The sequence below is a fragment of the Daphnia pulicaria genome, chromosome 2 (assembly GCF_021234035.1).
Source record: "Daphnia pulicaria isolate SC F1-1A chromosome 2, SC_F0-13Bv2, whole genome shotgun sequence".
In the NCBI taxonomy this organism is placed as follows: Eukaryota; Metazoa; Arthropoda; class Branchiopoda; order Diplostraca; family Daphniidae; genus Daphnia; species Daphnia pulicaria.
The window spans coordinates 1,123,863-1,139,014 of record NC_060914.1 but is presented as its reverse complement, the minus strand read 5'-3'; the positions used below and the strand labels follow the sequence as shown (position 1 = coordinate 1,139,014).

General features: G+C 41.0%; 2 protein-coding genes and 3 long non-coding RNA genes across 10 annotated transcripts in view; 3 read left to right on the top strand and 2 right to left on the bottom strand.

The window, feature by feature from the left end:
• The window catches only part of LOC124327324 (probable peroxisomal membrane protein PEX13), a 26,625-nt gene extending 15,056 nt beyond the window's left edge, over window positions 1-11,569 (top strand). For 2 of the 5 annotated variants that reach the window (XM_046786329.1, XM_046786328.1), the window contains 5 exons: window positions 10,479-10,646; window positions 10,694-10,765; window positions 10,840-10,960; window positions 11,134-11,223; window positions 11,295-11,569. In XM_046786329.1, the coding sequence (XP_046642285.1) occupies window positions 10,626-10,646; window positions 10,694-10,765; window positions 10,840-10,960; window positions 11,134-11,223; window positions 11,295-11,467 (477 nt within the window). In that variant the 5' untranslated portion in view covers window positions 10,479-10,625 and the 3' untranslated portion in view covers window positions 11,468-11,569. Of the gene's footprint in view, window positions 1-9,718; window positions 9,829-10,299; window positions 10,387-10,478; window positions 10,647-10,693; window positions 10,766-10,839; window positions 10,961-11,133; window positions 11,224-11,294 lie in introns of those variants that run through there. The other 3 variants (XM_046786331.1, XM_046786330.1, XR_006915991.1) reach the window with 3 other exon arrangements.
• LOC124327441 lies at window positions 311-15,152 on the bottom strand. The gene is made up of 3 exons (XR_006916153.1): window positions 15,074-15,152; window positions 3,977-3,983; window positions 311-321 (listed from the first exon to the last, which is right to left on the bottom strand). It is a non-coding gene; the product is annotated as an uncharacterized LOC124327441 (long non-coding RNA).
• LOC124327419 lies at window positions 8,641-14,659 on the top strand. The gene is made up of 4 exons (XR_006916129.1): window positions 8,641-8,651; window positions 9,369-9,374; window positions 14,416-14,584; window positions 14,645-14,659. It is a non-coding gene; the product is annotated as an uncharacterized LOC124327419 (long non-coding RNA).
• On the bottom strand, window positions 11,571-13,114 carry LOC124327237 (phosphopantothenate--cysteine ligase-like). Of its 2 annotated transcripts, none has more exons than XM_046786206.1 (6): window positions 12,974-13,114; window positions 12,752-12,915; window positions 12,561-12,691; window positions 12,393-12,478; window positions 11,940-12,334; window positions 11,571-11,870 (listed from the first exon to the last, which is right to left on the bottom strand). In XM_046786206.1, the coding sequence occupies exons 2-6, from the start codon at window positions 12,887-12,889 to the stop codon at window positions 11,682-11,684; spliced, it is 939 nt and encodes a 312-aa protein (XP_046642162.1). In that variant the 5' UTR covers window positions 12,890-12,915; window positions 12,974-13,114; the 3' UTR covers window positions 11,571-11,681. The 2 variants fall into 2 exon arrangements, with proteins under 2 accessions (XP_046642162.1, XP_046642161.1); XM_046786205.1 differs by having other exon boundaries at window positions 12,970-13,104.
• On the top strand, window positions 13,234-13,894 carry LOC124327426. The gene is made up of 3 exons (XR_006916137.1): window positions 13,234-13,532; window positions 13,664-13,776; window positions 13,867-13,894. It is a non-coding gene; the product is annotated as an uncharacterized LOC124327426 (long non-coding RNA).

Here is a 15,152-nt window from a genome sequence, read left to right as displayed (position 1 = left end):
TTATACCAGTTGGCTCGGCTGTTGGAATACTCGGGGGCTCGCCCGGATGCCTCTGACATGTTTGGGCTGTGCCCTCCATCCGCTGCCGTATTAAATGAGAAGCCACACTGGGCAAATGAGGAATGAGGAAAGAAAAGAAAAATCCAATTCCAATTTAAAACGAAATTTCCAGTTTTTGTTTTTCTTGTTTTCTTGTGGGAGAGGACTTTGTTTCTGTTGTTTGATGTGATTTTCATCCGGGAAAGGAGGAGATTTCTAATGAAAAACTCCAAATGAAAAACGCCTGTAGTCTTGATTGTTTCACCCCTCCTTCCCAATCTACTGGAGCAGCACAAACTCTCTCTCTAGGTGATGGCTAATAATCTAATTACATCGCTCTTCAAAAGAGAGCAGAGCAGAGCTAGAGAAAAAACCTGTAATTCGAGAGTTAGGGGTCTTCTCTCTCGTCACGCCGAATCAACCGATGCGCATCTTCGTCATGTTTAAACCTTGACGGGTTGGCTCAGGTGAACAGGTGGCTTGAGAAATTTTTATTTTTCCTCGTCCGTCTCCGATGAAATCAAATGAGACAAATAAAAAGCGTACATCCGCGCTCATTATTCGCATTCGCCGCGCCCCATATAACTCATTCCTACATATACTTTTCTTTACAAATTACTCGCGTGAACTTTGAGCTTTTTCTGCTTTCGTCCGCGCATCACATACGGACCCGAGTCCAACAATTGCGGCTACCGCGCGGTCTAATTTGATAATTTCACCGTGTATACACGAATAGAGTGAGAGCGGCGTCGTCAAGGCACCACTTTTTTCTTCTACTTGGAGCTTGTTTCTTCTTTTGTTTCGTTTCACAACAAAATTCGTCGCCTATTACAATTTTGGATTTTCCGTGCGCCCTCCCGCCCCGACAATTTTGGTTTTGTACAGTTCCAGAAGCTCAGACCGTATCGCTCTGGCAGAACAAGGAAAAAATGGGAGAAAGAAAAAGACAATTTGACGTTGATAAAGAAGAGAATAAAAAGGGAGTTTGAAACGAAACAATAGAGTTAGACTATACTTAAAAGGAAAACAAGAGTAACAATTCCAAAATAGAATCGCTGCATGGTATGGTACGTATATCTCCAGACTGCGCGATGGACGAGATGCTGAGACTCTTCTTTTCTCAAAGAGCGATAGGGCGTGAGAACGAAGACTCCGAGTTCGGGACGGAAAAATCAAAAGAAGAGGAACAAAAAAATGGGAAAGAAAATCCAAGAGATAAATCGGGGGGCATTAAAAAAAATGAAGAAGAGCAAAAGGGGACGATGAAGAGCTTTTCTTCTTTATCTTTTCCAAGTCGGAGGAGCACCCCTGGCACCCATCATCAGCGGCCACACAGCAGCAGCCAATAGGCCAACAGCACAACATACACACACACACAGGGATACCGCACCGTTGAGCTGTGTGAAAAGAGAAGAAGAGATTTGAGGAGAAAAAAAGACATTTTTCACGTCGTCTTTTCTCGCCTTAAAATATATATTTATATGATTCGTTTCTTTCTTTCTTCCTTTCCCTTTTTGTCGCACAGTCATCAGTCGTCCTCCTTCTCAGGTCCGCCCCGGCTCAAATCTGCCGCCCAGAGATATAGTGTACGTGAGGGTCCTCTGTAGGATAGACGTACAGTAGCACAGTAGTCGAAAGTCGTAATGGTAATGGGAGAGAAAAGAATTTGTCAGATTTTGATTTGTCAGGTCTTCCGTCTTCCCTTTCAGTCCCATCAGACAGCACATCTTTTCATCCCTGCGGGGCCTGACTACGGTTCCGGTTGGAAACGACCAACACGGACGGAGGAGGGCATGTCCCACTGTAAGGGGAGGTGACGATGAATGGGGGCCTACTGTCACATTTACCATATCTAGGGGTCTTGAATTCCATTTACGGCAATCAAAATCCTGAATAGTATATATCTCCGCCCTTGATGGAATACACCTCCTCCTTCTTCTTCCAGCGGCCGCTGTAATCCGCAAAAGCAGAGTCCAACAGCAGCCCCGTACATTTCCCATCAGCTCTAGTCTGTCCCATTAGGCAATGACTCGGATTTGGTTGAGCCACCAGCAACATTTGTCTCCCTGTCGCATTCCTCCTCTTTCACCTTTTTTTAAAATGCCAACCAATGACACGATGATGATGATAACGATGATGATGACAGTCGTATACTCTTTCGTATCTGCTATACATTTTTCTCACAAATGATATATAGGGAGAGATGGACCTTTCAAAAAAAGAAAAAGATTTCCAGCTCGGACGAGACGGATTTATAGACACAGAAATTGCAGTGGATTTCTGAGCGTAATGTCATCACCGCGTCCTTTCAGAATGCGGATGTATTTTTATTCCTTTTTTTTTTGGCGGTCGTAGTATAACACAAAACGTATACATTTAGCTAGTATTACACGCTCTGTGTGTTGTGTATGTATACTGCATCATCAGCGGAACATTCAGCTAGGGATTGGCATTCCATCTCAATTCCCGTCGGATTGTGCTGGACTTAATAGCGTAGAGCGCCGCAGCTCTAAATAGTGAGATGACCCATTTCTTTATTGCCTCAAACCGCAATCAGCTGCCACTGTTGTCGTCTCGTTTTTTTTTTTTTTTTACCAGCCAAACAACTTTTGACTTCCTCATGTCTAAATAAGCAAGAATACGACGGCACGTATAGCCAAATGAAAATCTAAAAAAAGGGACAAAAGAATTTGATGCTGGCTTCAATAATCGCTGTCATTACGCGCATCCTTTTCGTCCAAAGAAGGAACCCAAAAATGAAAAGAAGATGTCATTATATTGGGTTATAGTACTATTCCCGTCGTCAATGCGGATGCCTCAAATTGGTGCACATAAACAGAGACGGTCGTTGCTTGTGTTGCCGGGCTTATTTTTGTAATAGACATGATGGAATAAGGTAGTAAGAGTTAGTACAAGAGAGAAAATCCGCAATCTCATTCTTCTTCGTCATCATCATTACACGGCATCAGCACGAACGTACCGTATAAAAGTCTGTAGAGTGCAGCACTAAACGCTGCAGATGTTGTCTCGAGGAAATGGACGGATTCTGAGCCAATGGACTCGAAACGCTTTCTTAAAAAAAAAATTTGAAAAGTGATTGTTCAAAAATGCTCGACTGCATTTAGATCTGAATCCATTTTTTCTTGTTTTCAACTCTCTTTTTGACTTGTGATGACAGCTTCGTTCAAGGTTATAACTTTCAATCTCCGTCAATGGAACAACCATTTCCACAACTCATTCAAGCATTACGAAATTGAAATTGATATTTCGTTATGCAATGAGACCGCCTATAGTTGACTTGCTTTTGCCCGGTAGATCGAGATTGGGAAAATAAATGAATAAAAGGAAGTTGGTAGTACATGTACTATACCTTTCATTCCCCAATAACACGCAATATCTACAAGGGTAGACGGTCACGCACATCCGAGGCCAAATTCAACCGCATCCTATTGCATTGATGCAACAGCAATTTCAAAGACCGTAACTGCACAAAGAACCGAATATTGAAACCTTACAGCACAATTCAGGACTGCAGATTCTATCGACCAGCCCAGCTTGAATCGATGGCGTAACGTATTTTTTGGGAACGTGCCGGTTTATGATACTTAAGTACATACGTACGGTACAACAGCAAAATTGGCAACATCATCCTTGATGATGGCGATCATTGTTAAATCGCATCAGACACGGAACTGTGAACGTCAATGGTGTCGCGAGTAAATCCCCTGCTGCCCAGATGCTGTCTCTCATAATGCACACAATTCCAGCTGTCCACCTCTATACATGAATGAGACAAATGCACATAAGTGGAGATGTGTGTAACGTTTCCGGCGCATGCACCGGCCCTTTAGTACAACACGGAATCCTCTCGAGTGCTCGCTCTCTGCTATATACTTTGGCGTATCCAATCAATAGATTTAAGCGCTGCTCTACTCACTGTAATACTCTTTGAACTGCTGCTTCGTGTGTGCTGTGTGTCTACATATTGTAGAATAGGTTGTCCGAACACACGGCTTTCCAATTTTCACTATTGCATCTGATGTGGTGCTTCCATTTCCAGGGATCAAAAGCCCGGCAGCGGCCATACAGCTTTAATCAACAGCCGATTCGGTCATCGTCAAATCACTATATAGTTGTGATTATTTTTCCTTTTTTTAGTTCTTTAACATGCGATACCATTAGCAAGTGGAGTAGCGTGAGGAAACCATGTTTCCGACTCTCGTCTTGTTTTTAATTTGACAGAGCTGGGATTTATTTTATTTTATTTTTTTATCTTTTGATTTCCAAATCTTCAACTCTCTTTTGTCGGCCGAAGTCGTAATGAGTAATGTTCTCTTCCAAGGACTAGTTTCCCCACTGGCGGGCTGTGTGTGCGCGCAGGGAAACCACGCGCGTCTTTTGAAATCAAAACTACAAGCGCAACGAATCGATAATTCATTACGCGGACGGAGTCTAAAGCTATTCTCCTTCTTCCCGGACGAGCTCTGGTGTTGGTCTTTAGACAACGTCAAGTTGCTGGCGCCCATAGAAGAGACGAAAAAAGAAAAAGAAAAAAAAAGGAAAACAATAAGTTCGTTACGCCGCATATCCTCATCGCTGGAGTGCTGGAAGAGCGGAGGGTGTGTGTGTGTGTGTGCACACGATCGTATTTAGTTTGCCTCGTCTCGTTCTCAAGTCCTTTTGTTCGTCTAGTCGCTACCGGTGCGTAATTGACACACACACACACATACTCCTGATAAAGGGTTGGATGGAGGAGGATCACGAGGATATTATCCCGATTTCATTCATCACTCTCTCCCCCTCCTTGTGCCGTTTGTCCTTGCCAGCAGAGCGCCTTTGCCTGTGTATAGCTGCCTGCTGCCTAGACCCGCCTATAGACCTCGGCTATGTGGGACATTGGTTGAAAGGGAGCTTGAGCATCATTAGCAGAAGCCGAAATAAGTTGACTGATTGCCAGATGACGATATAGTTGACTATTTACCGAGCTCTCTTTCCTTCTCTGCTTTGTTGCTTTGCATGCGCTTAGATATTGGCGCTCTAATGAATTTGTTGGCAACTCCAAACCGTCTCCAAAGTCAGACAGAGATCCAAACAACAAAAGAGCCTATTATTCACATACGCCATGCGACGACGAGTGATATGGATGCGATTGTCAATCAGATAGGCGAGTAGCTCGTTAGCGTCTTCCCCCCTTTTTTTCTTTTTCTTTTTTCTTTATTATCTCGTCTTGGGAGATTGCCACTGTGCTGCCAGCCGAGGTACGACTGCGAGCAGAGTGAACAGAGCTATGCGAATCTATGCCGAGAGCTGTCCGTGCCGTTCGTTAAAAGTCGGCAGACGTTTCAAAACAAAGCCGATAGGCATCACATCAAAACTCAATTACGCAGGCGGAGAGATGAGGAGACGACGAACAACAACAATAACAAACGTCGGCCTTGGCAGATTGCTCGGGTTTGTTATTCATCGCGACACAAATCGGCAAAGCAGAAAAAAAACCTTCCGCAGACAAACAGAGAAAGAAAGAGAGAGAGAGAGAGACGGGGAAAACGGAAGTTCGCCCGTTTCATTAGAACCTTTTTTGGCCTATTATATTTTGTGCAAAGAGCGACAGTGTGTCGCGCCTGAATGGCACTCGGGAGAAAAACGGGGTTGTTGTGTCTTTTTCCACCGGCCATCCATCGAACTGGAAATGGAAAGGATGAAAAGGGTATGCACAATAAACCTGAGATGGGCGACGGGGAGGACAGCGAGGTACATCCGAGAGCAAACACAGCCGTTCGTTTACTTCTTAGCTAGACTTTTTGATCACACAACACTCGTGTGGCCATTACTTTTTGGAAGGGCCGCAGCAGTCTGGCATTATATTTAGAGTTCGTTTTTATAACTGGCGGATTGATTGATAGCCTGGTTGGCCTTTTCCAAAGGTTTCAATCGGTTTGAATACCATGTACGGTTCCCGCCTCCCTATTGATCTCGGCCAGTCGTGCATAAAAATACTGGCTTTATTATATTTCGTTCTTTTTTTTTCTCTCTATTTCTCCTTTTGATTGGATAACTGCTCTTGACGACCTCCGTCCTGAACTCTAGTGACGTGTACGTATAAATATAGCCTGTGCGCCATAAAGCATGCGGGCTGAGAAACCCGATGAAAGCCAATATGTTTTTGGACTGTGAGTGGAAAATACACTCTCCCACACACGTACGTCACCTTTCTGATAGAATTTCGCCGGATCGGCTCGATAGCCGACTCTGTTTCTCCGAGACTTTAGAGAGGACTACGCACACACATAGTATAGGGCTATATAGTACGAACGAGCGGCAATAAATCTGACTTGCACAGCACACCGATATTGATATGTGGCGATATTCGATATTGCTGAGGGAGGATGCGATCTCCAACTTCAGCGCACGCATACCTATATATAAGCCAGAATACAACCGAGAAACACACATAGTGCGCACACATTGTATAATATATCTTTAGACGCACACTCTGTGACCAGCCTGGAAAAAAAAATAACCTATAACTCAGGCTGCTGGAAATTGATATGATACAAAGTTCCCGCTTGTGGACGTGCTGGACCCGCGCGATTTACCGTTTTTATTTTTTATTTTTCGGTTTCGATTCTCCAACAAAAAACAAGGACATGAAACGAAACAGAGTTTTTTAACGACCGCGATGCGTCACTGGGCTATTTCGCCATGGCTCGAATGGTGGTGGTGGTCAGCGAATTCAAACACGATGAGGCGCAATAAAAATCGAGAAAGCTGATCATTTAGAACGCGCCCTCGAAAGGGCCAAGTTTGGAAATGATATTATTTTGGGAAAATAGTAATTATAGTGATTCAATCGTAGATTATTTTCTTCTATACGGGCTTGAAAGCAACTCTAGCGTAGTAGCCTTGATAAAATATAATAGCACACTATAAGCTTCGTGGGCTTTTTGATGGTAGACTTGCACTTGAAGTCATCCAGTCGAAAAAAAAAAGACCACCCAGAATTGGAGCATGGAACGTTTACGGATTAATCGCTCTCTCTCTCTCTGTGCGCTTCCGTCATCCTCTTGAATCAAAATGCCTGTAGCCTGCATATAATGGACATGCATTTGTTACGAAACGGAAGCAGCGGAGCGAAGCTATTCGGGAGGTCTCCCGTCTCTCCTCTTTTTATTATATATTGAAATTGCGCTGAATACCCGCGCGCTCTCCGGGGCGATTTCCGGTCGAGTCATTTGTACTTTGTGTTGATCATAATAATAATAGCCGTGTGGCAATCGACTCTGTATAGCTTTTCGGTGTAACGTAACGCCCCGGCAGGCAGGCAGCTCGTCCTCCTCACCTGACTCAACGCTGCGAGTCTTTTCTCCTCTACTTCAACACGGATAAATCAGACGGTTTTGGTCTACCCTGGCCCAACTCGACAAAGAACCGTGTCCAAATTGAGAATATAAGAGAGATGAAAGCCGAGAGCCAGAAGAGGACCACTATCTAGGTGTGTTGCATGCTGCAATAAAACGAACGAAAGAGTCGTAGATTTATAAAAATAGAAGCCTATTCATTTCACGGTCGAGTTGCTCCACACGGATAAAAGCGATAGAGAACCAGTTTCAACGGGCGGCCAGGGGGGTCTGTCTGTCCCAAGATGGAATATACATGTATATATTTGTACGTACGTATATTATACTCTCTACACACCGCTTTTGGGGTCCACCTTTTTTAGGTCTATAAGCGCGTACGATTTATAAGGATTGTAAGCTTTACGGTCCACATCCAAAAGGGAGCGAGAGAGAGAGAGAGGTGAGAAAGACACCTAGAGATAGGCACAGAAGACCCTATATATATATATTATACTTTGGATATCACTGGACCGGAAACGAGAAAGGTGGAGTGACGGGTCACTGGGACGTTTAGTGGACAATAGGGACGATGTTTTTTCTTCTTCTTTCTTTTTTTCTTCAATATATATAGGCTGCTTCCTATAACCGAACCCGGCCTGCCACCCTCCACCGGTGTAGCACTTCCCCCCCCCCCCCCCAAATATATACGGCTGCTTTAGAAGCAATCCATTAGTTTATTGAGGAGGCTATTTAAGAAGAAGTCTTTTGACAATGACTAACCCTTTTTCCCTTGCCACCATTCTCTCACTTCGACCTTGTATACAATATCAACCATTTTACCCTACAAATATAATAAAAGAGTTCAGGTGTTTGCTGCTTCTATTATGTGAGAGCAGAGGGGGTGAAGGGGAGAAAAAAAAACTCGATGTTTACCGGAGCAAGCAGGAGGGATGTTTTTTTTTATTATTATTTGGTAGTGTGTGTGTGTATGTACAAACTTATTTAAAAAAAAAAACCTTGGAATTGTTAGAAGCTGGAGGGGAAAAAAGCTGTTTTTCTCATTCAGTCATTCTGTCCATTTCTTTTGAATAACCCGCTAGCTTTTTTTTTTTAAATTCCAATTTCAATTTTTCATGTGCCTTCCGAAAAAAGAAAGAAAACGACAGAGGAAAAGCATTAATAGAAAAAAAAGGAGCTTTTAAGGGACTTATGAAACTGTTTCTCCATTCAATTCCATTTCGTTTCTCAACTTCCCTTTTGGAGAATGGATTTGGTGTACAGAACTTGGCTGCTGTCGGACGTTGGCGGACTTGTAGTACAATGGCCACCATGTGCGATATTCGCCCAGCATTAGTATTAATATGTATATACTCGTCAACAGGAGCGAAACACCTTATTCGGGTGACGACATGGTTCAGCGCGTCTAATCTCCAACGCCGTTCGCTTGAGTTATTATCGTGGACCAGAGAGACCTGTTCAAAATCTAAGGGAGGTCTCTTAAAGACGACGTAGAAATGGCAAAGAAGCTTCAACTATACAACCACCGAATAAGGTCTCTCTGGTCTCCCGTTTCTCACCTCACTTTCCCCACCCCTCTCTTGTTATTGTGGTTTTTTCTTACGATGCCCTTAATGCGACACCTTGATAATGCTCTCGAACCAGTCAGCCGAGAAAGTCTTACGGCTAAATGGGCAGCAATGAACAGATTAGTTTTCGCGTTTTTTTTGGTCCAGTTGTCAAACGCTCTCATGCACATTGTAGGGGAATAGCTCTTTGTTTGGGCTTTCTACATCAATTTGGCCATCTAGAAGTGAATAAACATCAGCCCTGTATTTAAAAAAAAAAAAGGTTCCGTTGACTTCCTTATGTAGAGTTCATTTGTCGTTAATTATGTATAGGTACCAGTGTCGACACAGAAAACATTGAAACTATCAAGCGGATAATTAATCCACTTATTTATTTGAAAATCCCGCTGAGAATATTGTTACGTAGTGAATTGTTAGTTTGTGACAGACTTTTACCATGGTAAACTGAACACGGGAACAATTTATGATGAAGAAATAAGCAACACAGTTCAATCTCTCCTTAATTACCTTCTTCACGCCCGACAGCTCTATACGAATCCTTTTGGTTGTTCCTTTGCTTAACGTGAGCGCTTAACGATGTCGCCTTATTAATAACAATAATACCTTGGGACGTCAAAAGATGCAATGCATTAGGTAACTTGTTAACTGTCTTATTCAATCCAGTAAATTTATAATTATTGAATAGCTTGCGACTCAAATCGTAAAAACGAGGTGGCAACGTCTGCGGCAGCGTCTGCAGAGCAGACGTTTTTTGCTTCTGTCAGAAGTTGAAATTCGAACAGCTAAAAATACGTGTAAAAACGTGAAATACCAGAAAGTTTACCCTTGTATGTTATTGCATCATGCTGGTATTCCATACCCTTAAGGTATTTATGTTAAATAAGCTTATGTTTATTTCTCACACAAAATATAAATCCCTGATAGTATAAGACATTATTTTAGAGGTCCTGGGAAAGAACAGCCACGTGAGTGTAACTGCCCGCTTTTTAACTTAATCCATTTTAAATTTCAACCAGAACCGAAACTGTAAATTATGTAAGCGTAAATTACAGATAAAAAGACTGTTAGACGGATTACAGATGGTTTCCATAGATTTTGATTTTTCTGATTATTTTCCATCATTGACTCATTATTTGATTCTGGCAGTCAAAACTCTCAAATAAACACACAACGAATTTGATAACTTTAATTAAAATGATTGTTATTGACAAGTGTGTAGTATTAAATTTCTTGAAAGTTTGGTTCTTTGATTACACTTGAACATATGCTAGCCTACTTTTCCTAACTTTCACTCTTATTGTCAAAGTGACCTTATGACTTTCATATTGTCGTCTCAGGTTGACCCGAATTGTATGAAACCTAGTGTAACACCTTTCCGCGTTACAATATGACTTTCCAGATGTCAATAATATCATAGAAGCAACGTAATGCGCTCTTTCTTATTAGAAATTGTATTCAAATAATGCTTAAAATCGACCACAATAACTAATAAAACACATTTTCTGAATATTTCCAGGTTCTTAAGGCGGGGACATCGTAGATGCAAATAATAAAATATCAAGGGAGAAGTTGACAGGAGATTTCACTTGATGGACCGTGACCTATTCTAACGAATACTCACGAAGAAAGACTCAATAAACTTGATTACCAGCATCAAGTAGCCATGAAATTGTTTGTTTTTATGGTACGAATACTGTATAAAAAGCCCTAGTCCTCTGTAACCAAAATCAGTCTCTTCCAGATCCTCGGAAAAACCTCGTGCATACCATTGCGTTCACTCCACACAACATGCTAAATTCAAAGGTAAATAAGTTTTAACTTCAATGGTAACGTTGCATTCGAAGATTTTATTTTTCTTCTACGGTTCTTAATAACAGTCGATATTGGTCGGGATTATGTTGATTCACTGCATGACTTGTATTCCATCAACAACCACTGAACGATCCAGCGAAGGACAGAAAGAGGATCAAGAGATCCAGGAGCAACGCCATCACCAAGGTGCTAATATTCGTATGAATGAACGTGAACAAATAACAGAGGCAGAATGAATTTATACAAACAATTAATACGATCACTTTTGCCTATGCATTGGTCCATGTCAACAACCAAATTCTTGTAACTAACTGTTAGCACTGTTTATAATTACTAATATCGAATTTTTCGACGTACAGGATACAGTGGAGGATACGGGGGATATGGCTACGGAGCACCAGTCTATGGAGGGCCAGTTTACGGAGGAGGGCACTACAATAATTATTACGGTAATGACTAGATAAGTGTCAACAGACCGTACATAGACAAAGCGTTTGACGCATTTCATTAACGTTCTTAGGTTACAACGGTTACTACCCATTTCTTAGTTCCAATATGATTGCTGCTGAATATGGAGCGGGATATGGCACGGGATATGGCACGGGATATGGTACTGGATACGGTTCCGGATATGGTCCCGGATATTTCAATTACCCATCGGGAAATTACGGAACTTACGGCTATCACGGTTAGATAGCCATAACTGCACCTTTTAGCACCTTTAAATTTACCCCCCAAATTTTATATACACAAATGGATTATGTAATATGACAATAAATTTGAATTAAAGGCACACTTTCTTTGCACTTTATAATATCCGGTTATTGAACAGGGCATACCAATTGAGAAAGAAACTATTGCTACAAACCACATCAAATTTATCAGTTGTGAAACATTTTGCTTCACACTAGCCTGTTTTATGATTTGCGTAGTAGTTGTCGTGCCTAATTTTCAAATTTTCAACAATTTTTGATTCGATTTCAATACCACTTTCTAATTCAGAATCAGAGAGTCGTATTTCCTCTGGAGCAGAATTGTTGCGGTCTACGAGGAGAACGTAAACCTTCCGACTGTGTAACAGATTGCCAATCACAACCTAAAATATTATTTGAAAGACTTTCTGTAGAGCTTGTAATTATTTAAAACAAAGGAAAAAAAACCTTACATGATGATGATATTTCTCCAGCGATTCCTTTGCTTTGGTTTCCAAAAGCGCCTCGTTAGTTTCAAGTTTGAAAGAAACGATGAAGGCATTTGAGGCCCAAAGAGTAACCAATGGAGCTAACATTTTGGGGACAAGTTGTAGTGAAAGGCTGAGAGGACCACCTGAGGACTGTATCTTGTGGCATGGCATCTGGGATGCAGGTATGTAAAAATCTGAAACTGCAGCTGCTAGATACAACAAAGCTAAAGGACCTAAAATTTGCATTTTTTGGGCTGTTGCCTGCAACAACCAGAGGTAGTCTGACAAAGAGTTGAAAGAAATCATCAGCAAATTGGACTTGTAGCGTTGGTATTTCTCTGTCAATTTCCTCATTTCAGCCTGGTGTTTTTCTCCAACTGAAGCAAAGGCTTGTTTATATTAATTTAATTAAATCAAGTTACAAGTCACACTCACCAATTATGTTTTCAGGACAAATTTCAATCATATCAAAGATGCTTCTTCCTACCAAATGCCGAGAATATGGTTCAAGAGATTTAGATCTATGGGATTATATAAAAAGAACCAATTTTGAATCAAATTTAATTTTGAACAAATGAATGTCTTCCCTCCTTCTAATTCTACCTATGTAAGAAAATAACTTGGTATCCTGCTTCAAGAAAATATTCAGCAGAAGCAGATCCTCTTGTTCCTGCACTAAAATTGTCAATGAAACGGACTGTATTTTTCTCCAGAGGAACTGTGGTTCCACCAGACTAGAGAAAATTAATTTATTAAGTAATTTATAAAAGCTTCACATCACAACTGCACCTTACCGTTATCAATGCAACACGCAATTTTTTTATGGCTGCTTGTTGACAAACTTCGGAAATCAATTTAACATTTTCATCAAAATGATTGGGTTTTGAATTCTCTTCAAAAAATGTTTTCCAGTTGAGATCGTCTTGAGCCATTTCAGTGTAAGGCGCAGTACTTGTTTCTATGCAATTACTATCAATATTGATCTCTTTACTTATTATTATTTAAAAGGTACTTACAAGAGTTCAATTTATTACGCTAGGTTTTTTGAAAGCTTTTAAATTCTACTGCGCCATTTATCGTTGTTTTCGATTTGTTATTATGGCAGCTGTTCGACTTCAACAACTGTTGCTCACTTCGTCATTTCGTCTGCTATTCTGTATACAATATGTTGGCCATCTGTTGTTTATCGAAAATATTAAATCAAATAACATTTTACCGCTAGAGCGTGCGTCCGCATAGTATCTGCTGCAAGCTCAAATTCCGCAAAATACTAAACTGCACGCTGCACGTGGAATAATTGGCATCCTGTTGGAGTGTTGGCATGGCATTACTCATCAGCAAGCCGTCCGTCATGATAAATTTTCGAAGTGGGATGTATGTCTTATTGTCTTATGTATGTGGTGATATGTCTCATGTCTGGTGTGTTAACGTGTGAAAGCTCTACAGCATGTGAACGCATGGAAATTTGGACTTCAGCGCATATTTTAATTTTTAAAGTGATTTAGTGATTTCAAGATTTCACGAGATAAGTGTTAAGTTCTCAATGCCTAAAGAATACTACACTGAAAAATAGAGGTATGTGGAGAGAAAACGTAATTACTAAACTATAACAATGATTATGCATGTAGTTAGTACGGTTTCTAACAAGGCTCAACTGTGTGCACATCATGGAATGAAAATGGATTGATCATGGGTTTGAAACTTAGATAAGGTTGCAGTGGAATATTTTCAAAAAGCCGACTGTTCTTCGCAAACGGTTCGAAATGGAAGATTTATAGATTCACCAAAGAAACGAGTCATATGACTCAAATGTCAATTGGTATAAAGTGAGTTTTAAGCCATTTGCCATAAACCATAGTTTGGTTTCATTTGGTATTCATTTTGTATTCATTTTAATATTTTGTTGTAGACCCATCCCCAGCAACATCAACCTGCAGAAGGAAAGGGGAAAGGCCAGTTTCACACTCGAAGGTCACGGAAATCATTACGTAAAACGTGTCATGCAGTGGTGTAGAGGTTGGGTAATAAGAACGGGATGTGTTACATATAACCATTTGGTATTCATTTTGACATTTGTTTTTGTAAACCCATCCCCAGCAACGTCTACCTGCAGAAAGAAAGGTTAGTTTGCATGTCCTTGACGCTCGAAGGTCACGGAGATCATTACGTAAAAGGTAAAACTTGTCATGCAGTGGTGTAGAGGTTGGGTGAGAACGGGACGTTTTGTATCATTATCAAGCAGGTAAAATAGCCGCAAGGCTTAAGAGGTGAGGGTGAGAAAAAAAAATCGTACAAAAGGAGAGAGAAAAGGCGAAGGTAAATCAGTCGAGTGAGCATCTCCGACGCGGCAACAACTGCTATATGTCACCAACTGCCTTCTTCATTGTATTGATTCAGTTCACAATCACGGGTAAATATTGTTACTTGTCTTTTTGTATCAATTTCTATTGTGTTTTAGTCAGTTATTATTGCATATTTATGTTCCAATTATTTATTGTGTAGTAAACTATGGCGTCGTGCTGCTGTTGGCTGTTCTCCTCAAATACTACAACAACGAGGCTTCAAAGTATTACACTACAATTTATGCTGCCACGAGATGCATCACCAAAGAGCCCGAGTACTACATCGTGATTTCATTCGTTTTAAGCCATAACCATTTGGTATTAATTTGATATTGTTTGTTGTAGACCACCCCCAGCAACAGAAACCTGCAGAAGGAAAAGGCTAGTTTGCATGTCCTTGACGTTCTTAGGTCACGGAGATCATTACGTAAAACGTGTCATGCGGTGGTGTAGAGGTTGGGTGAGAACGACATGTGGCATCATTATCAAGCAGGTATAACAGCCGCAACGCTTAAGAGGGGTCAGGGTGAGAAAAAGTCGTATAAATGGCGAAAGGAAAGGCGTTTGAAATCAGTCGAGTTAGCGTTTCCAACACGGCAACAACTGCAGCGCAATATTTATCACCAATTGCCTTCTTCATTGTACAACCAATTCGCAATCATGGGTAATCATTCATTTTTATTTCGAGTTTTGAATCAATTTTATCTTGTTTTCAGTTGATATGACCAGTTATATTCTATAATTAATGTTAAAATCGTTTATTTTTTAGTCAACTATGGCGTCGTGCTGCTGTTTGGTGTTGCATCGTTAATGATTGGGTCGACCACGGGTGTACTGACGTCTCCTGGACATG